This window comes from Zootoca vivipara, chromosome Z1, assembly GCF_965207765.1.
Source record: "Zootoca vivipara chromosome Z1, rZooViv2.hap1.1, whole genome shotgun sequence".
Classification (NCBI taxonomy): Eukaryota; Metazoa; Chordata; class Lepidosauria; order Squamata; family Lacertidae; genus Zootoca; species Zootoca vivipara.
The window spans coordinates 50,810,806-50,837,581 of NC_142583.1; the positions used below are offsets into that span (position 1 = coordinate 50,810,806).

General features: G+C 46.3%; 1 protein-coding gene across 3 annotated transcripts in view; it reads left to right on the forward strand.

Annotated features, from left to right (window-relative positions):
• Positions 1-3,586: 3,586 nt before the first annotated feature.
• Positions 3,587-26,776, forward strand: part of PITX2 (paired like homeodomain 2) — a 35,302-nt gene continuing 12,112 nt past the window's right edge. The window contains exons 1-3 of one of the 3 annotated variants that reach the window (XM_035113770.3): positions 3,587-4,290; positions 9,605-9,660; positions 10,765-10,863. In XM_035113770.3, the coding sequence (XP_034969661.1) occupies positions 9,615-9,660; positions 10,765-10,863 (145 nt within the window). In that variant the 5' untranslated portion in view covers positions 3,587-4,290; positions 9,605-9,614. Of the gene's footprint in view, positions 4,291-9,604; positions 9,661-10,725; positions 10,864-26,776 lie in introns of all 3 variants that reach the window. The other 2 variants (XM_035113767.3, XM_035113772.3) reach the window with 2 other exon arrangements.

The following is a 26,776-nucleotide window of genomic DNA, read 5'->3' on the forward strand; positions in this document are numbered from 1 at the left end:
AAGGGAGGGGAACCCAGCCATTCAGTCAGTTCCTCGGCTAGAATCCTCCCTGTTCTCATCTCTACATTCATGGAAATCAGTTCCTAGAAGAACCTGCCTAACTGACGACCGATGGCAGGATCGCAGGCCAGACTTGGTGGAGCCGAATCATGCTCTTCTGCATTAATCGAATGAATCTATTAAGCGGCTGGTGTTTTCAGAATGCTCTAAAGGTGGACGACGACAAAATAAGATTTAAAAAAAAATCTTTGCATTTGGGGAGGGAAAATGTATTGTTATCCGGCAAAGTCATTGCTTCAGACAAAGATTAAAATAAAAGGTAAACTTCTAGGAACCCAAGTAGTGAAAACTAGTCAAGCCAAATATTTTGTTTACGTCTGCCCATCTGTTTAAAGTTGCTGGTGTTGCTGTCTGGGAGGAAAACTGGAATCTAAACAGGCGAAAGGGCCTTTACCTAGCTTAGGATTCTATTTCATTTATTGAGAGAGGGAGAAAGTGTGCTGGGGGGAGGCTGGGAGAAGGGAGAGAGAGAAATTGAAATCCGTGTATTAAAGCAGCTCCATCGTTTCCAGACACCCTAGAACCCCTGTTCCGCGGCAGCATGTCTAATGTATTCCCCCGTGGTTCTGGGCATTAATTAGTTGTTTAATAGGAGTATGACTAAAAATGTAAAAGAAGGATTAGGAGCGTGAAACGTATGTCCAGATCCTTCCACACACTCGAGGAGGGAATGAAAATCACTCTGTATCTTATGTTTCTCTACAAGCCATTTGCATTTCCCACCAGCTGCTCACTTCAGCTGCACCGGCGATGGAAGTGCCCGGCTTCGAGTCGTGATCCGGGGCTGAAGCCCCCCCCCCCAGTATTGACGGCGGGCGGGGGGCGGAGGCGGCAGCAAGGGAGGAAGAGCGGGTCGTCGGGCAGAGGAGTGCGGAGTAGCAGCAGCAACTGCACGCTGGCTGGCTGGCCCGCACAGCTCAGACAGACAGAGAGGGAGAGGGAGAGAGAAAGGGGTTGGGGGAGGGAGGTCTGTGGCAGATCCTAATTTAAAGTCTCTGGAACAGGCAAGTGGTGAGGAACAGGCGAGGCTCTTTGCATGTGTCTCTCTGGACGGAGGCGCGGTGAGGGGGGGGGGGAGAGCCTCCCTCGCATTCTTCAGACGGGTTCAAAGCAAAAGCAGCCACAACACAGAGGATCTGTTTACCTTTGTTATTTTACCCGGTACTGTCCATACATTAATTAGGTACACGGAAGCATGAATTTATTTCAGGAGACGAAGGGGTGTCTGGAAGCTGCTGACGGCCAAACAAAAGGATTTCTGACCCCCTCCACACACATACACAAATAGAGTTTAAGGTTAACCCTGCTGAATTTTTTTTCCCGCCGTGGGACGGGGGTTGTCCTGGCTTTCTTTAATGAGCTGGGAAAACTTGATTAAATGTACTGTAACCTGTTTCGCTCGTCACTAGGATGGAAAGAAAGAGCGATTGCCTTGGACACTTTTCGCACACTTATATGGTGTTTTGTTTTCCTGCTAGAAATGCGTGCCTGTCCGCCCAGTCCAACATTATGCACATAATCTCACACACCCAGATATTTCCGGCGTAAAATAAGATGTGGGTGGTAGAGCCACGATCGCGCCTTCTCCAAGTAGACCGCCTTCGCTTTGACGTAGTCCCACCCTAGGACGTTTTGCGTTGACGTTTTCACTTTTGGGCAATAATGTAAATAAGTGGCTATGGAAGAACCGTGGTTCTACCAACGCGATTATTAGCGAGTTTACAACCCAATCGTGCCCGGGTGTACTTTGAAATAAGTACCTCTGATTTCAATGCGATATATTCTCAAGGAAGTGTGCCGAGGATTGTAGACAAGTTATAAGAATGTGTTCATCCTCAACAAAATTAGAGAGAAATATATTCGAGCCTGATCCATACTACCAGTACTCCAAAGTAAATCACGTGTCCCTGGGACGCTTTAACGGCAGAAGCGACCAAAATGGCGTCCACTTATTTGCATCACCAATTTGGTTAGCTTTCCCACCACCTCCCAAGTAATGTAATGGCAATGGCAATAACTTCTAGCCTGAAACAGCTTGTTTTCTTAGTGTGTACGTAATATTTGTTTGTTTAGTATAGATTTAAGTTTTACTAATTTCTGAAATGCAGAAAATGCAATAAAATCGAATTAAGCTGTTAATGATAGGAAACTAAAACTCCTTTTTACAATGGAAAGGCTGGTGGTTTTTTGTTTTGTTTTTTACAGTTGAACGTATTTTATTGTGAGTAATAAATACAAGTAACATTTTTAAAAACGACAACCCAGTTTTGGCAGTGTTTGTATCTAGTATGTGCCGTTTAACTTTTCTCAAGGATATCCGCCATCATCTTCCATAGAGCTTTCCTAGTGTTTCTGTTTAACACATGCAAAATATTAATGAGCAAGGCATGATAAACTTTTTGGGGGGGATGCACATTTGCACTCTTAGTAGGGGGGAAGGTGGAGTCATCGACCTTCCCTCGGACATAAATCCCACTGAGCTCAAAAAGGCTTACTCCCGAGTCGTAAGTAGGCCACAGATCCACTCCTGCAGACGCGACTCCAAACGCTGCTGACCAGCTGAGCTTTGAAGCATCGCATCTTCCTCCTTCAACCCCCTGTCTCTCTCTTTCCTCCCCACCCCACCCCCAAACGTAACCTCGTCATTAAAAAAAAATGAGTTATCAGTGACCCCACGTGAACTTGATGGGTGCCCATACAGCAAAGGAAATTCTACACTTAAATGCGCATCTGGGGCTTGTACGTCGCAATCCATTCCTTTAAAAGTGGCCAGAGACTCTTCTCTCTCCCCTCCCTCAACTTTCCCAGCTGCAAACTGTAACATGAACGTGGTTTTTTGTTTTGTTTTTTCCTTCCCGCTCCCTCTTTTTAGCTAGAAATGACTTTGAACTCTTGCGAGCGTCTTCGGCAGAGTGACCCGGCCTCTCTTCGCGCTGGCTCGCAGCCCCACGCAGCCGTGCGTTTCCTTCCCACTTTCCTTGCGCCGCTTCCTTTCCCTTTCGGGTCTTGATCTTTACCTTCTCCTTGGCCTCTTTTGTTCCTTTCACTACCAACTTTCCCTCTGGGGATCCACACACTCTCTCACTCTTTCCCTTTCGCCTCCTTGTCAAAGAAATCCTGGCCACTTGCGCGTAACAGGGCAACGATGGGGGGACATAAAGCTTTGAGGATCTTTACAACTGTCCCCTGAAGCCTTCCTGGAAAGCGCCTCTCCCACTTTCACGCAGCCCCCCCCCCGCGCGCGCTCCTAACGCAATTCCTTCGCCTTTTTGCTTTCCCCTTGTGGTGGGCTGGTGGGGGGCGCTTTGGCACGTCCATATTCCTGGGACCGTCGGTTTCTCCCTTTATCCAGCGGTCTCATCTCCTTTTGTTTCTTAGGCCAACCACTACCTCGGTTCCACCTAGCGCTATTTCAGGGTCTACCTGGATTTCGGGGAATGTAGGCTGGGATCGGGGCCTTTCCTTGCACAGGGCACTTCCACGAGGCTTATTCTCTCAAGGCAGCGCGCAGAGCATCGCCGCCTCTGTCTACTGATGGTTTGCCTCTGCTCTCCGCCCAGCCTAGCTCAGCCTTCAGGTCGATCCGTCCATCTATCCATCCTCCTCCTTCTCTCTCTCTCTCTGTCTCTCAGGTCTTCTCCCAACTGCGCCCCCTGCACTTCGCTTCCCCCCCCCGCCCCGTCGTCTCTCTGCTTGGCAGCGGAGTTGAGTTTGGTGGAATCTCTGCTGACGTCACGCGGCTCCCCGGCCAGGCAGAGCGAGGCGAGAGGAGCCCGAGGAGAGGCGAAGAAAGGCAGAGAGAGAGAGAGGCAGCGTGTCCGCCCCGGGAAAGCACAGCGGTCCCACAGCAAAGCCGCCAGGAGCCTGCCTGCCTGCCTGCCTGCTTGCCTGCCTGCCGTCGAGCCGCGGCCAACAGCTCCCTCCCGCCGTGGCCCCCTCGACGGAACGCCGCGCGCCTGCCGGCCAGCTTTCCTTTCTCCTTAGGGATCTTTGCCTTGCTCCGGCTTCCTCGCCGTCCCAGACTGGCCTTAGTGGTGCTGCTGCTGGTGCGCTTGCTGGAGGCGGCGGAGGAGGCGTCTGTGGGCGACTCGAGTCGTCCAGCAATTCTCATCTCGAGCCTGGGATTTGCTAAAAGCTTCGGCCCAGAAGAAGACGACGACGAAGGCGGCGATCAGGGAGGGCGAAGGGGGGAAAACAGAGAGAGCGACGCGCGCTTGCAAAAGGGAGCCGGTAAGCAGAGCCAAGGAGGCCCGTCGCTGCCTTTGGCCCGGCGGTGTGAGATAATGTGAATCGGCCAATTGGTTCCACTTCGCCAGACTCGCCCCGAAGGGTGATTTGTGGCGCTCGGGCGTTTGGGGGGCGAGCGGAGGGGGCCGTCTGGGCTTGCTGCAAACCTTGGTGTGTGTGTGTTTTTGCAGTTATAAATGCGGTGTGGGGGCTGGGGGGTTTGGGGAGGGTTGACTGTGGGCTTGCCAAAAGCAGTGCCCCCCCACCCCATCCCACCCCTTTTTGCGCGCTCCCAGTTTAAACCAAGAACTCCAGTTTAAACCAGACGTCTTGGGGGACCGGCCTCCTCCCTCGAGGGGGATGTTGAAAGAACAGGAGTCGAGGGGAAGGACCTGCTGCAGGCCTTTCTGCGCTGGGGCAGTTTGTAGACCCAATTGGCTACCTTTCCTTTAGCGAGCCGTCGGTTTGGAAGGGCTGGGCTCTCGCTAGGCTTGAAAGAGTCAGCCAATGCTGATCGTCAAGGAAAGACAATAAATTACCCTTGTCCACTAATCGTCGTAACAACAGTAAACATAATAGTTATCTCCATCAGTACCACTATGATGATAACTGCTGCAGCTACTCCCACGACTATTTGCACAAGAAAGCTACTAACGCGCTACCAGTTAAGTATATCAGCTGCAGGTTACTAGTTATATTAGGATTTTACACACACCGAGCTTCCTCCAAAGGGTTCGTCGCCAGTTTCACTCCCTACCGCTTAAGGTTAATTCACTGATTCTTCAAATGCAAAATGAATTTTTTTTACACCCACACATCCTCCCTATTTCCCCCCCCCCTTTTAAAGGCACCAGAAAAAGAAGTTTAATAAATTAACAAAGGGGTTGCACTGGCAAGAAGAAAGTGCTGCTTTCCTAGGAAATTTGCCTAGTTTTGCAAAAGTTTCTTCTTAGCGCGCGCCTAAGTAAACGGTATTCCTCTGGAGGGAAATATCACGTATATTGCAGTTTGTGTGTGTGTGTGTCGCATTTAAGGTTTGCAGATCCTTAAAGTAACGGAAACAAATAGAGGCGATGCCTTATGCATATGCCGCTTGTATATTTTTGTTCTCCTTTTGGTCCGAGCCTTGTTTCAGTTACAAAATAAGGCCCGATTTTGCATTTTTTTTAAAAAAAAAAAGTTTAAACTGACTTGTGTGTACAGTATACAAAATCGGTTAGGGTTCTGATGCTGTCTGTAGTCAGCCACCAATTCGATTTCCTTACTTCCTAGAAAGACAGAAAAGAAGCCCCCCCCCAATATATATATATATATATATATCCTGGTTTCTAATCTGCCATCAATAATATTTTATATTATTTTTCTCTCGGTAATTATCATTTAATTGTATGCCTCGCTGCATGTTGCTGATAGACACGAATTTGGCTTAACCATTTTTAAAAGTGTGGAGAATACTTATTATTATTTAATTGTGATTCGCGTCGCTTGCTTGTAAAATAGTTAACAGCGTCTTAAATGGTGCAAATTTTGCTACACACCTAAAATAGTATTTTGAATCATAATACAACAAAATTAAATAAGGGACAAGCAAAAGTGGGTTAAAGATCGGATTTGCAAATGAACAGGAATCTAGTTTTAGTTCTGATCACCCTATTACCCTCCCCCAAATGATTTTGTAATAAGCCGCATTGATTTAATCAATGGGATTCCTTCCACATAAATCAGTTTAGCATAGGAACCTAATATTAGTAATATGGCGGAAAGCTTGTGGAGTTACTCGTTAAAAGTTCCTACAGATCCCATGTAATCGGTCTGATTTCCTCACCTCCCCCCCCCCCGTTTTTGTGGTGTAGATATATGGAGAAACAAATAGTTATGTAGTTATGGATATAATTAGGACCTGGGTCTTTCAGAATCGATTTAGGGTGACAATTTATTTACAGCGCAAAAATTGTGCCCCCACCTCTGCAACACACACTGCAATCCTGACAATCGGTGGTGACTTCACACACACACATTCCCCCCCCCAACATAAATGTGGTTAGGTTTGTGCTGCAAAACTGTTTGTTTCTTAAGAGCTCTAGAAACCCTGTAATAAAATAAATATTGATATACATATGAATAGCAGAAGGATTGTTTTAAAGTGTGGATAATTATAACTGTTGACATTCCAGGTGGTTATATGTCTGTCTTCGTAGGATATAATCTTGTCCAGATTTTTGAAGAAGGTTGGGGGGGGAGGCGACTTAAAAACAGAGAAAAATAAATTGCGCGTCTCAGGTGGTTAGATAAATTAGCCATCAAGGTAGGCGTTGAAACAGGGCGACCAAATTTGTCATGCGAGGCTTGTCTTGACAGAACCGGTTTAAGGATCATCAGAGAGGAATTAGGGGGTTTTCTTAATTGCCTTCCTTAACAATTTCACCACAGCTCACATACTAGGCCTCTTTATTGGAAAGGGCGTTTCATACACTCAGCGAGCCATCCTCTTTCGGCTCCCTGGAGCTGGGAATATAAATGGCTCGGCCCTATTAGAATTCTGAGAGTTGTCTCAAGAAATAAACATTCACTGACCTTTCGGGTGCCCCGATCCTCTGCATATTTACCTGGAATGATGTCTCATTTATTTCAGTGGGACCCACTTGGGTATTAAGCTTAGGATCTGGCCGTTAGTTGAAAAGAAGGCCCATCGGCTTCGAAATAAGGCTGCGATCCTAAATCCACGTGCATCCTGATCCTGAGCGCCTGGTCAGAAGTAAGTCCCAGGGAACTGAGTGACGGATTGCGCCCTTCAATGGGGGGGGGGGAAATAAGTTGCAATGCAAGCGGAAGAGTTTGCAAGGAAACGCGCTCAGGATATGGGTGATGCTATTAGGATATTCGATTATGGATCGTATTCTGAATCCTTTTTTTAAAAAAATGCTGTCGAATGGCTGTTTCCCCCTCTAAAATCTTAACCCGCTTCTTAGTCAAATTTATTTATCCGACCCAGATTTCTAATGGAGGATAAGCACCGGCTAATAGAGGAGCACCATTGAAATGGGGGAGGGGGTTTCAAAGGGGGAAATTACCCAAACGATGATGACATGCAAATTTTTCACCCAAATTATCATAAGTAAACATCTGAAGCCTGGACTAATAAAATCCCATCTGTGTTACTTCATATCCAGTTAGTAGAGAGCGCTGATAATGATTTTTGTAATATCTCCCGAACAGACATCTCAATCAGGCACTAATCCTGAGATTTTCCCCACCTTTAAAGAAAGGGGGGACACCCTCAGAATTACTAAAACCCGCAGCTTCCAAATGTGGCACCTCAGAGCTCTTCCGAAGGCTCCCTGAGGGTGCCCTCCGTGTAAACCAAGCGGGGTGGGGGCCCTGGCTAGGCGATGGTCTGCGTTGGGGGACCCTCTTTTCCTCTCGCTCCGCGGGTCATCAGCCAATTCCCCTGAAGGTGTTTAGAACGGTTTTCGAAATCCCTTCTACAAGAATAGGACGGGAAGGTTCTGTATACCTACCTGGTTGAAGGAGTCAGCGAGCTTATCCTGGTCAATTTCTCCGGGAGCCAAAACTCACGACGGATTGCAGGAGCTCCCCGTCTCTGATCGGGGTGAACTCAACCCTTATTTTAAGGGAATCTCCTTCTTAAATTCGGGGGCATCAAAATTTCCGCAGAATGAAAGTCCCTGGATTGCCCGGCACAGTCATTCACGAGAATGTTTTCTTTTTGATTTTGTGTATTGTTTTTCTCACACTGGAGGGCGGGAGGTAAATATGCACACACACCCCAATGTCCCTGAAAATAAACCCGGCCACTTTGCATCCCGGCTGTTTTTCTAGATTAGTTCTATAGTGAGAGCGTCGGATCTCCAAATCCCTTCTCCTTTACTTTTTAAAAGTCTGGCAAAAGAGGAAAGACCGCGCAGGCTTTAATTTTCAATTCAGGGAAGCAGCTGGTTGCTTTATTTGAATGGGTTTAGGCACGCCTAGCTCGGCATAGGATCGGGCTGCGCCTCGTTAATTAGCTGCCAGCCCGATCCTAACCCTGCATTTACTGGGAATTAAGTGCCGGGAAGTTTAGTACGATTTACTCCCAGGTAAGTGCGCAACCTTATGCGCCCGATCCTCTTGTTTCCTCCTTGATGTGTAGGAAGTGTCTGGAATCGGAGCACCGGAAGTGCATCCTATTGAGTTTCCCTCGGGCCTACTTTTGCAACAAAGAATTAAAGGGTCAGGATTCTACATCACCAGGGTAATCCAGTCCCATTGACAGCAGCGCGTCGCTTCAAATTTGGCTAGTGAATGTCCCCCTGGTAGGTTAGTGAAATTGAACGAAGCTGCTTATAGAGGAAGAAGAGTAAATTCCATTCAAAGACATTTTCATTAGACAAGCTGAGCAAAGCTATTTTCTCTCACTGTCTTCTCAGCAAGCCACAGAGTGGGTAGCGCCAGACTACAGCCACAGTGTTGTTGTTTTTTTACAAACCTAAGGGAAGTCCAATCCCAACACCCCTCCCCACAATAATAATTCTTTCAAGTGTTTCTGAATTGAGATGGTTATGTCAAGTGAGAAATATCCCTAGAGGCGATGGGCATTACTCAGATTCCACGCGTCAAATGATGCACATTAATTTACATTAGTTTTGCATTGGTGAGGATGAGGATAATTGGGCATTACTACTACTTACTACTACTACTACTACTACTATTTTCCACCTTGTATCTTCCGTAGTGGGTCTTTACAACACTAAAACTGAGACACAAGGAAGGGGGGAAAGTTGAATGGCCAGGTACCACATTAAATTTCTCCAGAACCAAAAAGCCCGAACCACACTACCCAGTCAAGCCGACTCTGTTTGAGTTCCAGGAGATGTGGTTCAATCGATTTTAAACAAACTAACCTCGATTTTCCTGGACTGGGAGTCGGGACTAAAAAAAAAAATCGCTTAGGGTTCTCCGCCCTCCCCTTCCTCTTGCCTTTAAATGTCCAAAGAGGAAAGAAACCAGCAACACAAGCCTAACCATATTCCCCTCTCCGCCCACGAAGTTAAGTCCCACCGAATGTGTTTAGGATTGCAGGCACCTCCCTCCAACCAAACATCTGCACCCCCACACACACTTTTTCAAGTCCTTTCTTCTCCGGTTCGGGAAAAAAACCGATGGTAAACTAGGCAACTGTGTTTTGTTTTGTTTTTCTTTATTTAAGACTTCTTTTTAAGAGGCGTTCGGCGTTCTCCGTTCGCCCAGCCGAGCTGTCAGGTTGGTGACTTCATTGTGCGCCTCTTCTTAACGTCCCTTTGCATCTAATGTTTTGCAGATAACGGGTTATGGAGTCCAACTGTCGTAAACTTGTATCGGCTTGCGTTCAGTTAGGTAAGAGAGATATTTTCCCATCGATTTACACTTCGCAAGAATGATGTCGACGTGCGGTGTGCATTTGTTTTGATTTGTGGGTGGGTTTTTTTTTAAGTCTGTTAAAGCACCTGGGTGATGGGCGAGCGGGTGTATGCATAATATCTACCCAAGGATGTCCTGACAAAGAGGACCACCCCCAGTGGCCACCCGATCCCTAATCCAGTTGAGGGGGTGTCCTATGGCCTTCTGGCTGTTTGCTGGAGCCCAGCTCCCATCAACCAAAGGCCAGGGAAGATAAAAGTTAACCGATTTATGAAGAGCCAAAGGTTGATCACCCTTATATGCTAGCCTTGCGTGGCTTATTTATTTATTTTTATCACAGTATTGCAACGCAGATTTGATGCTTCTGTGTTGAGAGTAGGAATCGAGGGAAGAAGATTCACTGAAGGGATCGGGACTAGCCTGGCTGTCAGTCTTCGAACTCCGCCTTAGCTGGACTGAGGCTCCAGCGCCCTTGAGTTTCCTATCCTGCCACCTCGATTCGAGGCGTCCTGCTAGATCCAGTGTTTTGATCTCTGCCGCAGAGCTCTGTATAAAGTCGAGGGTGCCCATTGGCCTGGCTAAGGCAGGCTGCTGGGGTGGCTGCTCCGGGTCCAAGGCAGAGAAAGCGGAGGAGCGGGGAGTCCCAGAATTGGGTTGAGGGGTATGAGACGGGACGTCCCTTTCCACAAATGTTTCCTAAGCGTGCTTGCTTTCCAGACGCACTTTCCCTAACTCGCTGTCTCTTTCTTTGTCCCCCTTCCGCCACTCTCTACCCGCCTGCCCTTTCCTTCTCCCGATCCACGACCTTCTTTCTTTCTTTCTTTCTTTCTTTCTTTCTTTCTTTCTTTCTTTCTTTCTTTCTTTCTTTCTTTCTTTCTTTCTTTCTTTCTCTTTCTTTCTTTCTTTCTTTCTTTCTTTCTCTCTTTCTTTCTTTCTTTCTTTCTTTCTTTCTTTCTCTCCCTCCCTCTCCCTCTCCCTCTCCCTCTCCCTCTCCCTCTCCCTCTCCCTCTCCCTCTCCCTCTCCCTCTCCCTCTCCCTCAGGGGTACAACCTTCTGCTGTTGAATGTCTTTTCTCCAAAGACTCTGATATTAAAAAAGGAGAATTCAATGATTCTCCAGAGAGCAGGAAGGAAGCTTCTAGCAGCAAACTATTCGGAAGGCAACACCCCAGCGCCAATGGTGAGTCTGCCCACCCCTTTCTGGTCAGCCTCGCACCTGAATCTAGCCTCCCCTATCCCCCCCCAATATTCCCATCGGTGTCTCCTAGGAAAGGTTGATAGGTGCGATCTTGTATCACTGCAAGTGTCCCCTCGCCCAATCGAAAGAGATTCAAGTTGCAACCACAATGTATAGCGTATTGTGTGTGGGCCAGGAAAGCGGTGCGCGGGTGGGGCGGGGCACTTCTATTGCTTCTGCCTTTTAAAGCTTTCTTTAGCAGCTGTTAGATTCTACGCGGCCGCCGTGGTGATGTTTGTGCGCCTCTCTGGCCCATTCTCCCCTCTTTCTGTTTTAAACGCCAGTGCTGCGCCTCGACCTAAAGGAAGTGCAACAGCGCCCTCTGCTGCTCAGGTCCATGGGAACTGCGGGCAGCGCGGCCTGTGTGCGGGGTAGGGAGCGGGTAAATTCTGGACGGAAAGGCTTGTTTGTCGAAGTTAATTTGGTTCGGGATTTTCTGCGTGAAGGGTGTAACAATTGTACTGAACATGTCTCTGTGGTCCCGAGGTGTTATCGGTAAGCAGCAATCCTCTCCCGAAGCAGGGGGCGATTCCCCCACCCCAAACAGCAGCAGCCTCAACCAAACTCCCATACAAACTCTCACTAAATTCGAGGCAGGGGCGTCTTCGTCTTAGACGTGTGGTGTTTGCAAAAGAGCAACATGGCAACGTCAGAGAGCTGGGAAGGGCCGAGGGCATCAGCGAAGACTCAGTCAGGTATCCTTCGCTTGCTGCCTGACATCATTAGAAAAGCTGGTGTGTTCCTTTCCGAAACAGGAATCGAGTCAGCTCAATCCTTGGAAATATATGGAACAAATCCCACCCCACTTAAAAGAATGAGCACCCACCCACCCCCAAAAAGACCACACGCATAACTAGTAGCCTCCCAGTTAAGAACCAAAGACCTGGATGGGTTAAATAAAATGGTTTTGCCTGGCACCTTTAAAAAGCCATCAAAGGCTCCAGGCCTACAAATGAGGTGCCACCACTGGAGAGGCCCCATACAAAATGCTTGCAAAATAATAGACCTCAGTTCACCACAACTCTCTGACACAAAGTGAGCTCTGCTTGATTTTACTGGGAGCAGCTTAGAGCAAACGAGTTACACAGTATCTCCCAGGCTAGAAAACAAAGATATTGCGATGACGTGATTTCTGCCTTATCTGATGCCAACCTAATTTTGCTGGCATAAGATATAGTAATCTAAATAAATATTAAAGGAGAAGAGACTGTGTTAAGAATGTAACTTCTGTGATAAACAGTGGCATGAAATAGCATAGTCTCTTTCTAACGCATACCCACCCACCACAAAAAGCTGAATTGGTCAATTGTTTTCAGTCGACATCCACTGATTTCCTAGACTCCGATTGTATACCAGTTCTTTTTACACAGAAAACTGAAAGCCTTGTATAATTTTAAAAGCTTTCCTCTTGATGACCGGTAGGTATATCCCATCAGAAAAACTCATTTTTCCACAATTTAAAACAGAATACAAAACACATTTTATATGTCTACTCAGAAGTAAATCCTATTGACTTCATTGGGGCTTATTCCGAGGTAAGTGGCACAGAGTGGCCGCATTGATTTAAGGCAGCTCTGTGTAATAGATCAAGATATGCTGATACTACCATACATACCACACCCAACAACATTACAAAACCATCGCATTTTCTGCAGTGAGGGGTGAGGCGGGAGAGAGCTACTTTAGAGTAAGGATTCAATGATTTACATCCTACTACAGTATTGAAATCAAGATGTTAAAACCCCGGTTTTGATCGTAATTGAAAGATAAGACAAAGGCCTTCCTAGCGCACTTTTACAGTACTTGGAAGCAGGTCGGTTTTATCTGGTGGTGAAAGACCCACCAATGGGTGAAAAGTCATTTCTTCAACTCAAAACAGGTGATTATTATAGCGCCCGTCTACCAAGGGAAATGAATCTTAACGTTGGAGGTAACTTTTAGGCTGCATTCGCACTTACCTGAGAGTAACCCCCATTGAGCCCAATTTGGCTTATTTGTGAGGAAACATGCGTAGGATCGTGCTGTTGAGCGTGCTTTAAGCTACACACTTGCTTGGGAGTGAACTCTATTGAATTCTGTGGGACTTCCTTCTGAGACCTCTTATAGGGTTGTGTCATATATTGGTTTCGTAGATCAATAGGAGCCCCACTGAAAAGGAGGACGGGTTCTGTTCTGTTTAATATATTCAGATGCTCAGATGTGCTCCTCAGCGCCGGTATTCCTGCCACCTTCAGAGCAGAATCTTTGATTGTTGACTAATTAATATAGACTCTCCTAATTGGCTGCATTTACGAACTGAGACGAGGACCTTCCAATTCCACGTAGAAACACCCGCTGGAAAATATCTTCCGGCGCTATTCAGTCAAACCGAAGGAGGAGCATGTAGTCCGCCTTAAGTAATTCCGGGATGCTCCATCTGTCCATCAAACGCCAGTTGCACTGACATCAAGCAATCCGACTTCTGAGCGAGAGCTTAGATTTGGAACCATTTCCAAATGCTCCGTGACCTTTTCACTCTTCTCGCTGAGAAACAAGTGGCTATTTTTCTAACCGTTCATTAAGAGCCTGGGGTTTTGTATCTACATGTAACATTTCCTGCCCTGCACAATGATCCGTGAGTGTGTTTTTCACCCTCTGAAATCAGAAGGGAAATTGCTATGTAAACATATAAAGACCATTGGTGAGAGGGTGTTGTTGTTAAAACACACATACACGCAAGTTTAGCCCAAAAATTCGATTTAGCGGCCGCCATCCGATACACGCTTACCTGGAAAAAAAAGTCCCAACTCAATGGCACTTCCGAGTAGACATCCACAGGACTGCACTGTAGGTTGATTTGTTGCAGTGGAAAGAAGAGGAAACCGGCTTCAGACCAGATATTTCGGCTGAAGTAAGTTTCGGGTTGTTCTGTCCTAAGGAATCCATTGGCCTTCACGGTATAATAGTAACGCTATCCACTGGCCTTTGGTACAATGGATTCTCAATGGTGAGCACCTTCATAGCGGAAGGAACTGGCCAATGTGTGGAGATGGCAGAACTAAACCGAGCAGCCAGTTCCTTTAAGCCATGGCTAGGCAAAAGGTAGATCCGGATTGACTGGTAGGTCTCTGGGCGACTTGCCGGTGATCGCCAATGATTTCTGAATTAAGGATAACAACAGATCCTGGTGGTGGTGATTGTTTTCAAAATTAGACTGGTAGGGGTAAGGAAGTTTGGGGAGAAAACCTGGAATTGATTTGTGTGTCTATGGATGGGAACCTCAGTTCTGACGCTGAAAACAAAGTCCATTCGCTGAGATGCACCCGGGGGGCCCTGTTCCTTAATCCTTTGTGAACATAGCACCTCTCGTTCTGGGCTGCTAAGAGAGAAAGGAGCTCCCACAAACCTGAAGTGAGAAAGTTTAACGCAAATGTTTAGCTTTGATTGCCGTTTAAATAAGTGAGATTTAAGTGTTTCCTTTTCACCTGCCACACCCCCACACACCAGCCATGCTTAAGAGCAGACACCATCCCCAAACACTCTTTCCCAGAGAAAAGTCCCATTGATTGAGGTCTGGAAAGGCTTGGCCAGCCTATTAAATCCTTACTCCCAAGTAATTCATAACTCTAGACGCGTTGGGCTTCAACTACAAAAGCGCGGGATCAGCCAGGAAGGTCTCCTGCGCAGGACCCATTGAAATGAACGGGGGCTCCACCAGAGCAGGATGGCCTGGCTTAACTACTTCTTTTTCTTCTATGGCGATCACTCATGGCAGAAACAATTTTTTTAAAAAAAAAATCCTTCCAGTAGCACCTTAGAGACCAACTAAGTTTGTCATTGGTGTGAGCTTTCGTGTGCATGCACACTTCTTCAGATAACACGAAAGCTCATACCAATGACAAACTTAGTTGGTCTCTAAGGTGCTACTGGAAGGAATTTTTAAAATTTTGTTTAGGTACTAGGGCAGACCAACACGGCTACCTACCTGGAACTAGACTCATGGCAGAGTAAGATTACAGTGAGTCCGTAAGTGACTGTAGAGGCCAATTCTGGATCCACAGGTCCTTCCACAGTGGGGATACAGGTTACAGGTTTTTTTTGGGGGGGGGCGTTAATAACGGTGAGGGTTTGCCAAACGTGCCTTTCTCTTGGCACGTTTCTCCCTTTCGTTCTGAGTTCCAGCGTCTTCAAAGTCCATGACACCTTTGGTAAAGCCTGTTTTCCAACTGGAGCGCTCATAAGGCCAGCGTTTCCCAGTTATAGGTGTTTATGCTACATTTTTTTAGATTTGCCTTGAGAGAGTCTTTAAACCTCTTTTGTTGGCCACCAGCATTATGCTTTCCATTTTTAGGTTCGGAATAGAGTACTGTAGTTGCTTTGGCAGACGATAATCAGGCATCCGAACAACATGACGAGTCCAACGAAGTTGATGTTGAAGAATCATTGCTTCGACACTTGTGATCTTTGCTTCTTCCAGTACACTGGCATTAGTTCGCCTGACTTCCCAAGTTGCCTAGTTGCCACGTTGTCTAGTGCATGTCTGGTGTTCTTCCGAGGTGGGATGGTCTCCATTCATTTCAACCTTGCTTCCTTGCTTCCCGGCTGATTTTGGAAAGAAGGAATGAGTGGAGATTATCCGGATTAGGTTTTCAGTCCCTCAGTAAAGAGGAGTGAATTGTCAGTCGCCTGAATGTCTTTTCAGTTCGCTTCTTGAAACTTCCTCTCTCTGCAAGGTAGTTTTGTTAAAGCCAACACAACCCTAGGCACTGCAAATTAGGGCGTTGAAAATGCGAGTATTTCTTTATATTTTAACCCACAAGTCCTCGATGGTTGATGGAAACCAAGATGCATTTGTGGGTAGGTGCTTTAAAAAACAACGAAAATACCTGCATAAACTTCCCGTTAAAAGTTTGTACCATTTCCCAGGTAACAGAAACACACCAAGTTCATATATGACTTGCCTAAATGAGGGCAACATTGTAGGGTTTTTGTTTGTTTGTTTATTTTAAAAAGGATGTGGTCATTGGTTAAATTCTATACATACCTACTCAGAGGTAAGTTCCCCTGAGTTCAATAGAATTTACTTCCAGGTAAGTAGATACAGTATGCCAGCCTATTCCTGGTTAATTCATGCGGGACAGGCTAATTTAATTCAATTATTTGTTTATTGAAGTGGGGGTGTTGAATTAGATACATATGCGAGATCCAATTAAACTGAAGTAGATCCGGGTTCCATTTAGTTTAACCCCAACACCTCGGCTGCGATCTTGAAAGTCGGTTCTTGCATAATAATAGATCAGTATTTCAGATAAATAAATAATAGCCTCTTTCAGGCGTGTAAGATGCACTTCTGTGTGAACATTGGGGGGGGGAGGCAAGTTCGACTGGCTACAGTGGGTCTATTTTCCGATTAAAGATGTAGAGGATCTGGGGGCCCTGTGTAGTTTTCCCACCCCATAGGAACAGCCCTGTCTGTCTACATCTCGCTTCAGGAAGACTATGTGGCATTTCCGTCACCCGCTTCCTAGGAAGTCAGTAGCACTTCGCTTAAATATGAGCCCGCAGAAGCTTTACCAAACCTTTCAGAGCCAGGGCCGTAGTTCAGTGCTAATATTTTTGCCTTGCATGCAGAAGGTCCCAGGTTCAATCCCCGGCTTCTCCAGGGTAGGGCTGCGGATGACCCTTGTCTGAAAGCTTGGAGGCTCCCTGTCAGTGAATGTAGACAATGCCGAGCTAAACGAACCGGTGGTCTAAGGTAACTCTATCCCTAGGGCTAGACAGATCAGCTCGAGGAGGGAGTATAGCAGTGCTGATCCCTGAAAGGCGGCATATAAGTCTCAGTAAAAAAACAGGTGGCGCTGTGGGTTAAACCACTGAGTCTAGGGCTTGCTGATCAGAAGGTCAGCGGTTTGAATCCCTGCGACAGGGTGAGCTCCCGTTGCTTGGTCCCAGCTCCTGCCAACCTAGCAGTTCGAAAGCACGTCAAAATGCAAGTAGATAAATAGGAACCGCTACAGCGGGAAGGTAAATGGCGTTTCCGTGTGCTGCTCTGGTTCGCCAGAAGTGGCTTTGTCATGCTGGCCACATGACCTGGAAGCTATACGCAGGCTCCCTCGGCCAATAATGCGAGATGAGCGCGCAACCCCAGAGTCGGTCACGACTGGACCTAATGGTCAGGGGTCCCTTTACCCTTTACCTTAAAAAACAAATGCATACCTTCAAAGTTTAACTCAGGCCAAATACTTAGTTAACAGCAACAGCAATATTAAATGGAGCTGCAGTGTTATTATTTAGGCAAGAATCTGACAGATCAATTGAGTTTTAGACACAATGATCCACTAAAAATATGCCTTTCTTAATTAATATACCTCCTTTTTTAAACTTTATAATTATTTTAAATACAAGTATTAGCACCGTCTTAAGGGAGACATTGTGTTCCTTGTGAGAGGGAGTCTGTTCTTCACAAAGGTCCAGCCATTGCTTTTTTCCGTATGAAGATTCAATGGTTGCATTCGCCGATTAGTTGACTGAAAACATGAGATCAATCGATTAGGATTTGCTTGATAAGTGATACCTGTTGTTCACTTGTTTTTAAAGCAAAGCACAGCCAACGTTGCACCACTTTCCTAATGCACAAATACCTGGGAGTCATTGTCCTGCATGTTCTATTGATTTCAGTGGGAAAAACTTATTCTGTGTCCATCCAGCTCAGTGTTGTCTACACTGAAGGGAGTCTGTGGCGCAATGGGTCAGTGCGGGTCTGACTTGTAACCAGAAGGTTGGTGGTTCGAGCCCATCCAGGGACGGCTGTGGACAGGACTCGATGACCCCCCCCCAATCCCTTCCAATTCTACAGTTTTATGATTCTATGAGCCAGTCCTACCTGAAGATGCTGGGCATTGTATCTGGGACCTTCTGCAAGGCTGAAGGCTCTTCCTTTTACATTCGTGCTGGCATATGCTGAATATTTCTTCCACTGAAATCTGTGTGGGGTCTGCCACCTTACCATATCCATGCCTACTCGGAAGTTAGTCCCACTGAAATCAATTGCGCTCCTTCCAGTTCTTCTAACGAGGATTTAGAAAGGCTAAATTTTGTCTCAAGGGTACCCATTCAAGGGCGGGGGGGGGACACTTAGTATTTGATTTGATAGTATTCTTGATCTATCAAATATTGCTGTGAAGTTCCAGGCAGGTTTACAAGCCAAATACTCCTGACCTGTGGAACTTTTTTCGGATCTAGTGAACAGGAAAGAACACGAGTCGCGTGTCGAGCCCTTTCCCAGGGAGCAAGTTCCATTCAACTCAGTGGGACCTGCTCCTGGAAAAAAGCGTGTTGAGGATTGCTCTGTCAGCCAAATCGTTTTCTTGAGGACTCGGAACCCACCGAGTCAATATTCCGTTTATTTCTTAAAATAAATTCGATGTCGCTTTTCATTCCCAGAAGAGTTTCAAAGCGGTTCACATTTCCACAGCGCAACATACTGCAGCGTCGTGGGAAAGCATGTCTTTGTTATATGTGAACCCTACTTTCCACGCAAAGTTGGTTTACAAAGCGGCTTCCAATTAAATATCCAAAGTGACAGTACAAGTGTGTGTGTGTGTGTGTGTGTGTGTGTGTGTGTGTGTGTGAGAGAGAGAGAGAGAGAGAGAGAGAGATCAAAAATAAGTCCCGTTGAGTCCAGTGGGACTTGATCCCAGGTAAGTGTACACAGGATTGCGGCTGCTCTCTATGCTTGCGTGCCTGGGAGAGGAGGAGTGGAAGGAAATCCGTGCAGCTCCTTGTCCTAGCTCTTTTTTGTTGTTTGTTTTTCGGGATGCTCTGGCTGCACTTCTGCAACCCCTCGCTTGGACACCCATCCCACTGAACCCAGGGGGACTTGCTTCCAAGGCGGCAGATGAGGCTCTGTATCTTGTTTCAAACGTTTCAAAAGAACTGGGGAGGTACAGGCAACCACAGCACAACTAGGTTGCTCCAATACGAGCGTCTTCAGGTTGCTCTGTACTGCATACTGTACACTGTTTACTCGAATAAAAGACCTCTAAGAAGTTTGTCATAGTTTGCTAGAAGATGCTCTCTCATTCATTTCATTGTTACGTCTTTCTTCCAGCGAGCTCTCTAGGTGGCCGATATGGTACTTTCCTTGCCCGTTTTATCCTCACAACAATCCTGTGAGGTAGGCCAGGCCAGCTGGCTTCTTCACAAGGAATGGGAGAGGAGCAAAATGTATTGGGCTGACTCCATAAAATTACATAGATTGATGTGATTCATGAAACTGGGGTTTTAAGCCTGAATAGCGGGAGAACTGCTGAGTCTGAAGGGGCATCCGAGTTTAATTATCTGCTACGTTAATATTTCCCTAGTTTTGGCACGCTTTGGCATATTACATAAATAGGGAAGCGATGCCTATCCAAACTACATCTCCCAGCATCCCTGATTATTGGCCAACCTGGGTAAAGCTGATGGGAATTGGAGTCTAATATCTTGAGGTTCACATATTCCCGATCCCTGGATTAAAGCAAGGTCCCTAACTATATCTCTGGCAGTAGCCAATCAGATGCCTCTCAAAATAAAGTTGAGAAGCCATCTCTTGTTGGGTCTTCTCCAACACACTTGTTAATCAGTGATAGACTGCACCTGACCATGGAGATTCCACCTCACACCGACTTACAAGGCTGTTGTGAGGGGGCGGGGAAATCAGATGACAGAACGAAGCATTTTTGTACGCATGAAAAGTGCCTGGGATAATACCGCTGATAAGATGACGGTGGTGATGAAAAAGCCCAATTTCATCTTCTTTCTTTGGAATTTATTTAAGGAACCGTTGTGCAGGGATGAAAAGCCGTACACCTGACGCTAAGAAGAGTGGAGCGTAAGAGACTAGATTTATTTTACTTTATTTTCGGCTTGAGAGGGATCTTCCGAGAGCAAAGCTCCTGGAGGATTTTCAGACGAGGCAGGGAGGGGAAGTCAGGAAGAGAATGGGGGTGGGGGAGAGAGGGGCGGGTGCTCCTATTTCTAACTCGAAACCTGTCCGCTGTGCTAAATAACACGCAGACTTGCCTACATATCCGTCTCCAGCCGGGAGAGCCTGATCCCATCTCCCCAGGCCAGCTGTTCCGAAATCTAGTCCAATGTCGCCTTCCAATACTACTCCAAATGGAGACAACAAGTTACCTTTGCTTTCTCTCTCTCTCTCTCTCAACACACACACACACACACACACGTCGCTGTCGCCGGACCCTAATATATGCAGCAGTTGCCAGATCGACTGCGGGTGGAGGGAAGGAGCAATGTATAACGAAAGCTTTAGCCGTGCGCAGGAATATACTAATGGCACAATCTGATGCCTCGTTAATCCTATGTAAAAAGCTTTGTCGCCTTCCCAATATTGACTGAATGGGTAATTAATGGCTCTTCATCTAGGCGAATAGTCGGTAATCCGAGGCAGGCGAAAGACAACAAGCCAATGGGTTTTAAAAAGAGAAAGAAAGAAATAGACAACAGGTCTATCCAGAGCCTCTGCCCGAGCGCCAACCAAGTCGTTTTGCAGAAGTGCAGACCCGGGCGCTTTAGTGAGATGGAAATTGGTGGGAAGCTCACCTGCTCCACCAAAAAATATTTTTATATATTTCTCCCAACCAGTTATCTCAGGATAAAATGAGGATGATATGGCTGGAATTTGTTTTTTAAATTTTATTTTCCCCCTACAGCGGTTTCAAGAGAAAACTGGTTTTTCCCGGGTGTAGAATCAAGGGAGGGGGGCTGTAAACACAGAGAAGCGGAGTCCCTATTTATTCCAGATTGATTAGTGGCCGCCGGAAGGAATTTAAGGAACATCCACTATGGGATGCTAAGAAGCCTGTTGGTCTAGATTTGTGCAGATTTTGTTCTTGCAGAATTCTAGAGCTTGACCAATTAAAATTTGCCTGGCTGAATCTGAGTAGCAACAGACCCCATTTGCTCTCCCTTGGGTCCGTTGCGGGATCAAGGATGGACAACCTTGACCAGGGACCATAGTAAATGTATCCAGCCAGAGCAGACGCTACCAGATTTTACCCAAAGTGAGATTAAAAAAGAAGGAAAGTGGGGGACCTCGTTCAAGTTGTAAGAAACCTGAATCCTATTACATATTTTGGATGCTGGATACAATGGCCTGAGGATGAGTGAGCAGGTGTGCTCCTGATTTCTGCATCTCCGTTTCAAAACATCTGGGATGAACTCAGTTGTTGGGACGGGGTTCCCCATCCCCACGACTTGCTTTTCGAAGATTCATCCTGATTTGTTTGCGGGAAGGTTAGACGACGTTGCCCATTTAACGAGCATCCACAGTGAGTTGTATGAGAGAAGATTAGATAAGATATCTTTATTGTCATTGTCCCCTTGCGGGAACAACGAAATTACTCGGTTACTACATCCACTCCGATAAAGCATTCCGCATAATCCAAAATTACAAAAACCTAATTAAAAACAGTAAATATAATACAAAATAACAAGTAAAATAAGATGACTTCAAAGTCCAGGCTTTCCATTTAAGGCCAAAATTGCTCTAGAGAAGAAACTTCCTGAGACGGCTTGTTCTTGCCTGCATGAAGAAATATTTACTATTATTATTTATTTCTTGCATTTATTGTCCACCTTTTCTCCAAGGGGTTCGAGCTGGCTTCCCTTTCCCTATATGATCTTCACAACAACCCTGTGAAGTCAGACTGAGAGGCAGTAGTTGAGCCAAGGTCACCCTAGTGAGTTTCATGGCTAGTTGGGGATTTGAACACTGGCCTCCCAGCTCCTAGTTCGAGACTCTAACCACTACATCACGCTGCCTGTCCCACACTCTCCAGTGCATTTCTCCGTTGCTTCCTTTGGAAGTCCCATCTTTTCTTTTTCGTGGGGGGGGGGGTGCGAGTTTGGGACCAACTCTAATTGCGCAACCAGAATTTGCCGGTATGTGAATGAACTCCATTCGAAAATACCGACAGCGCCCTCCGTGTGTTAAGGTTCGACACACAGTAGATGTGAGCCATCTCTGGCAGACTGAAGAGGAAGTTTGCAAGTCCCACCACCAGGTTGGTGCACACCCGTTCCAGAGGGAAGTCATTGGACTCCGTTTAGGGTTCAGACGGTCAGGGCTAGATCCACCAATCTGTGAATAACTTTTCTGAGCGCGAAGAGCGGGATATTTGGCATCCTCAGAGTGGCAGAGGAGAACAGACTGTGGAGCGAGAGAAGCAGGAAACCAGGCGGGGAGAAACTCCAATAACCAATGCCTCCGAGACCCACTGTGTGTGGCTAATGTTGCAGCCACACAGTGGAGATTGCAGGTTCCCGGGCAACTCTGAGCCAATCGGTCTGATCTACCTCACAAGGCTGTTGTGAGATAAAAAGGCTGTTTGGAAACGCGTGGGTGGGATGACCACTAAATATCAAGGTAATGATAACATTTTATTGATCCAATATATTTTAACTTAATAATAATAATAATAATAATTAATAATGATAACAACAACAACAAGTGGTTGTCGTCGTCGTAACAGTAGCAACGGTAGTAGCGGCCTTTATTCTATTTAATCATTCATCTCATTGGTGGTAGTGGGCCCCCTTGGTCATAAGGGCGAGATATAAATGTAACAAACCAACAAATCACATTCCATGTCATTATTATCGTTAGGAATATTTATTCCATTTGTTTGTTTGTGATGTTGTTCTAGTAGTAGCAGCAGCAGCAGCAGTTCCAGTAGCAGTGATAGTATAAATGGACCAAGGAAACGAGGTGTGCGAGAAAAAAAGGAGAACAAAGTACCGTCTTGCGCTTCCTTCGCTACAGTCTTTTCAGATTTCAAGTGGGCTCTACGGAGGCATAGCCGGGGTGGATGGGTGGGGTAATTGTAGACAATTTTGAATCGCTCTGGAAGCGTTTAGGCCCCCTGGCGTCAAAGATTCTGGCAGATCCTTCCTGGTATTCTGGTATTCTCTTCCCTCTTGTTTCTTCAAAGGCGCATACAAACGTTGTGTTCCTTTCCAGCCTGTTGAAGAGATGCCTGCTGCTAGTCGCGATGGCTAAATGATATCTCACCTCCAGGAAAAGACGGCTGGGAAGAACAGCGGTTAATAGAGGGCTCTGGCGCTCAGGTCCTGCTTAGGCGCTCCCTATAAACACCCAGCTGGCCGCTGAGGGATAGAGAATGGTGGTCTGAGCAGGTCTTTGTTCTAAAATCCAACGAGGCTCCTCTTGTATCTTCTTATACCTTGATTCCATAACTCTATTCCTAATTGGTTAATCAATTAAGAACTACAACAACTCAGAATCCTGATACTGGAACCTTCGCTTACTGATTTCTGGCGATCTTCGTTCGTAAAGTATAGGGAAACCCATAGGAATTATTTCAGGACAATTCTATTGTCTATTACAGAACTCAACCCACAAACCGGTTAAGACGTAGTATTAGACTTTAAGCCGAATCAATGGAACTAATCCGGTTTAAATCCTAACACTTCAGTTTAGCTATGCATCCCTTTATGGCCAAATGCTTGCCTTACTGGAGCGTAGCTTCTGCTTCAAAATGATCGGCTGATTCTGGGGGGGGGCTAAGTCTCTCGTATACCTGACTTTACTCTGGATTTTTAAATTGGCTTTTTTGCTTCTTTGAAACATAGGGGACGTTGTCTCTTGTGCAGTTTATTAACCACAGTAGCTTAAGAATATCATTGGTTATCACTTAGCTATGGTTATAAGTATCCTAGAAAATCGAAGTGTCATTGAAATATCACTGAAAGTATGAGATTTGTTTCCAAGAAACAACGTGGTTCCCAAAATGTAGCGCTAGGAACAGGGTGCGAGACAGACCCCTTGGTTATCAACCGGTGGTGAGGGAATATTTAATTTAATAAGGCAAATATTGTCACCAGATGAAGAGGTGAGATCTAAACAGACTCGCGTTTCGAGTTCAACGTTTGAATGGTCATTTGGATGTGAGTCTTCGCTAGCCACAAAGCAAGCAACGCACCCTGGTTTCCCCCCAAAATTTAAAACTGTCAGCGTTGTACTTGGCAAGAAGCAGTCATTTCCTTCTTGCTGTTAAAGAGTCAAGGATTCAGTGGGGGATAGAAGTCGATGATGAAGGCGGGTTGGAACAGTAGAAAGGAGGGTAAACTTATAGAACTGGATGGATCATTTGCCAAGCGCAACGTGTAACTGCTGGACATTGTTGTATCCAAGGCCACAAGATGTTCCTACTTTAAAGAAACCCACCCTAAATTTGTTGACTCAAAGAGGTAAGAATGTATAGGATTGCAGCCGACGCAACGGCCATCAGGAAATTATCCTGAACTCTGCTCATTGCCAGGAATGGGACTTGAGCAATGTCTGATGGGTCTTGTGCAAGAAAGTCCTAGTTTATGGAGGCGGGTGGTGGTAGCGCAAGAAAACGCCCCCTTGTTCCTGCTTTAGGTTGAAATCTTACGCACATTCACCAGGAAATACGTTTTAGCAAATTGGACTGCCTCCCCCGCCCCTGCCTTCACGTCCTGCTCAGGAATAGAGCGATAAACAACTCAGAGTGCAAAGAATGGTGTGGGACTCGGGAGAGGGCAGATTTTGTTGGTTTGGTCGGATGAACAAAGCAGTTTGAGAAATCAGAACAGCTTCGCTGTTTCTCTAGCGTAAGAGTGGTCTCCTTTCTCTTTCCAAAACCAAAGGCTGGCTTTGGCCAGTCTGAACTGCAAAACAAAACTCTGCCGACCCTAAGGCCCTGAACTAGTATTGAATAAAAGGAAAGTGGCGCCACACACCTCTCGCGACAAACACACTTTTCTCTCCAAGAAGCCTCCCCTACGGAAGATGATGCCAGCACGATGTCCCCTATGAGCACCTGCAGATCTTGTCCTGATTCCTTATCTAGAGAGAGCGGCCCACAAGTTGTAGCGATGGCCACCAGCTTGGATGGCTTTAAACGGCTAATTAATTCACGGAGGATAAAGTTGCCAGTGGCTATGAGCCACAAGGGTCATTTCTGCCGCCTCTGTCGGAGGCAGGATGGTTGTGAATACCAGCTGCTGGGAACGTCCTCTTGCGCTCAGGTCCTGCTTGCAGACTTCCAGCAGGAATCTGGTTGGCCAGAACAAGCTAACCTAATAGATGGGCCAGTGGCCTGATCCACCGGGGATTTTCTCATGTTCCTTTTGGAGGTACCACTTTAGATATTGCCCACAGCTGGGGATGGACCATGCATCAGTGGCAGAGCACTGCTTACGTGGAGGAAGTCCCAGGTTTCAGGTAGCATGTGGTATGAAACCCTGAAACCCTAGATAGTAAACAGTCCTGGACTCAATAGAGTAATGATCTGACTCAGCATAAGACCAGACGTCTTTGTTTGCGGCTATGACAGGTACATTCTCGACGAGGGTAATTCACCTTGGTGGGGGGGGGCTGGTTTGTGAGTCATGCAAATGCTATGACATTTTTGTCACATTATATTTTTTACAGTCTTTATGTTTAATTTTGTTTCTGTTTAATATTGTTACTTATGAATTCCCTATCGATTCACTCTCCCCCCCACTTATTTTCTCGGTCTTTTCCAGAACAACCCCCCCCCCCCGCAAGGCCTTTGAGTAGAGCTAGCATCTAACGCCTAGCATGGGAGAATCTCCCAGATAAGTTCTGGAGGAGGTCATTCCTAACTATCACAGCAAGACGAAACCTGGGCAGTTTTCATTTAGGGAAACGCCCAGATAGTCACACAGCAGCCCACATGTTCCTTGCAATCTGCCTAGGTCTCATTCTGTAGTTTACTTATCAGAACAGCTAATCCCGCTTTGACCCATTTTAAACACATTGACTTGAAAGTTCTCATTGATTGCACTTGAAGGTTCTTGGAAGGCAGTTCCATCGAAATCAATGGGATTTGCTTCCTAACAATTCTGTTTAGGGTTGGGTTGTTGTTTTTTTTAATGCGGCTAATCATTGTCTTCTACATTATACAAAAAAATATACGCACTTCTCTTTGCTTTAGCTCCGAGCACACAAATTCTCCTCTGACCTCCCTTGCCAAGCAAAGGTGTTTAGAGTGGTATACGAAATTGCAACGGATAAAAAAGATACCCCTTCACCCACCCCCAAACACCTGAGCATACTAATCGCCATCCTATGGACATATAAGGTCCATTAGCCAAACTCTTCGCTTGTGTTTTTATATCTTTATGATTTCTGGAGTCCAGGAACAAGGTGCATATTTTTTGCTTGCTTAAAACGCGGGTGAAAGGTTCCTTAACGCATTTTTCAACTTGCGCATCTACACACACGGAAGCTATTTTCGGGTTAAGAGGCTGCAGTCCTATAGCAACTCTTCCTGAGAGTAAGCCCCACTTACTGACAGGTAGACATGGATAGCATACTACACTTGAAATGGATCTTGTCGAGAGGGGAAGGAGAGGCTGTAATCTGCTTTAGGGGGGTAGCATTCCGAATTTCTTGAAACGGCATCAAAGTGCTGATCTTGTCTATATGAGAAGAGACATTCCAGGCCATCGTCCATTTCCTTCCTCTCTTCCCCCCCAGTTCCGTCCGCCTTGCTTTGCAGCTAAGGTGGAGGAAGCTTCCGCCCTGTCTCCAAGGTTGGATCTCCCGTTCCCATCCTCTCTCACCGCGCCTGTAGTGGCTGGTTGCCTTCTGCAACGGCTTCCATTGATTCAGAAGGGCCTCGGGGGATTTGCGTGGAGTGTGAACCCCCCAGTCGCCCCCGGGAGGTTAAGCAGAAACCGGGATATGATTAGTAAACAAATTGTGCAGAAAGGCGCTGGATTCCTATTGACTTACTTATAGGTCATCTGCTGCCGGTGCTGTGGGAAAAACTATTTACTTTACACATATACTTTATGATCT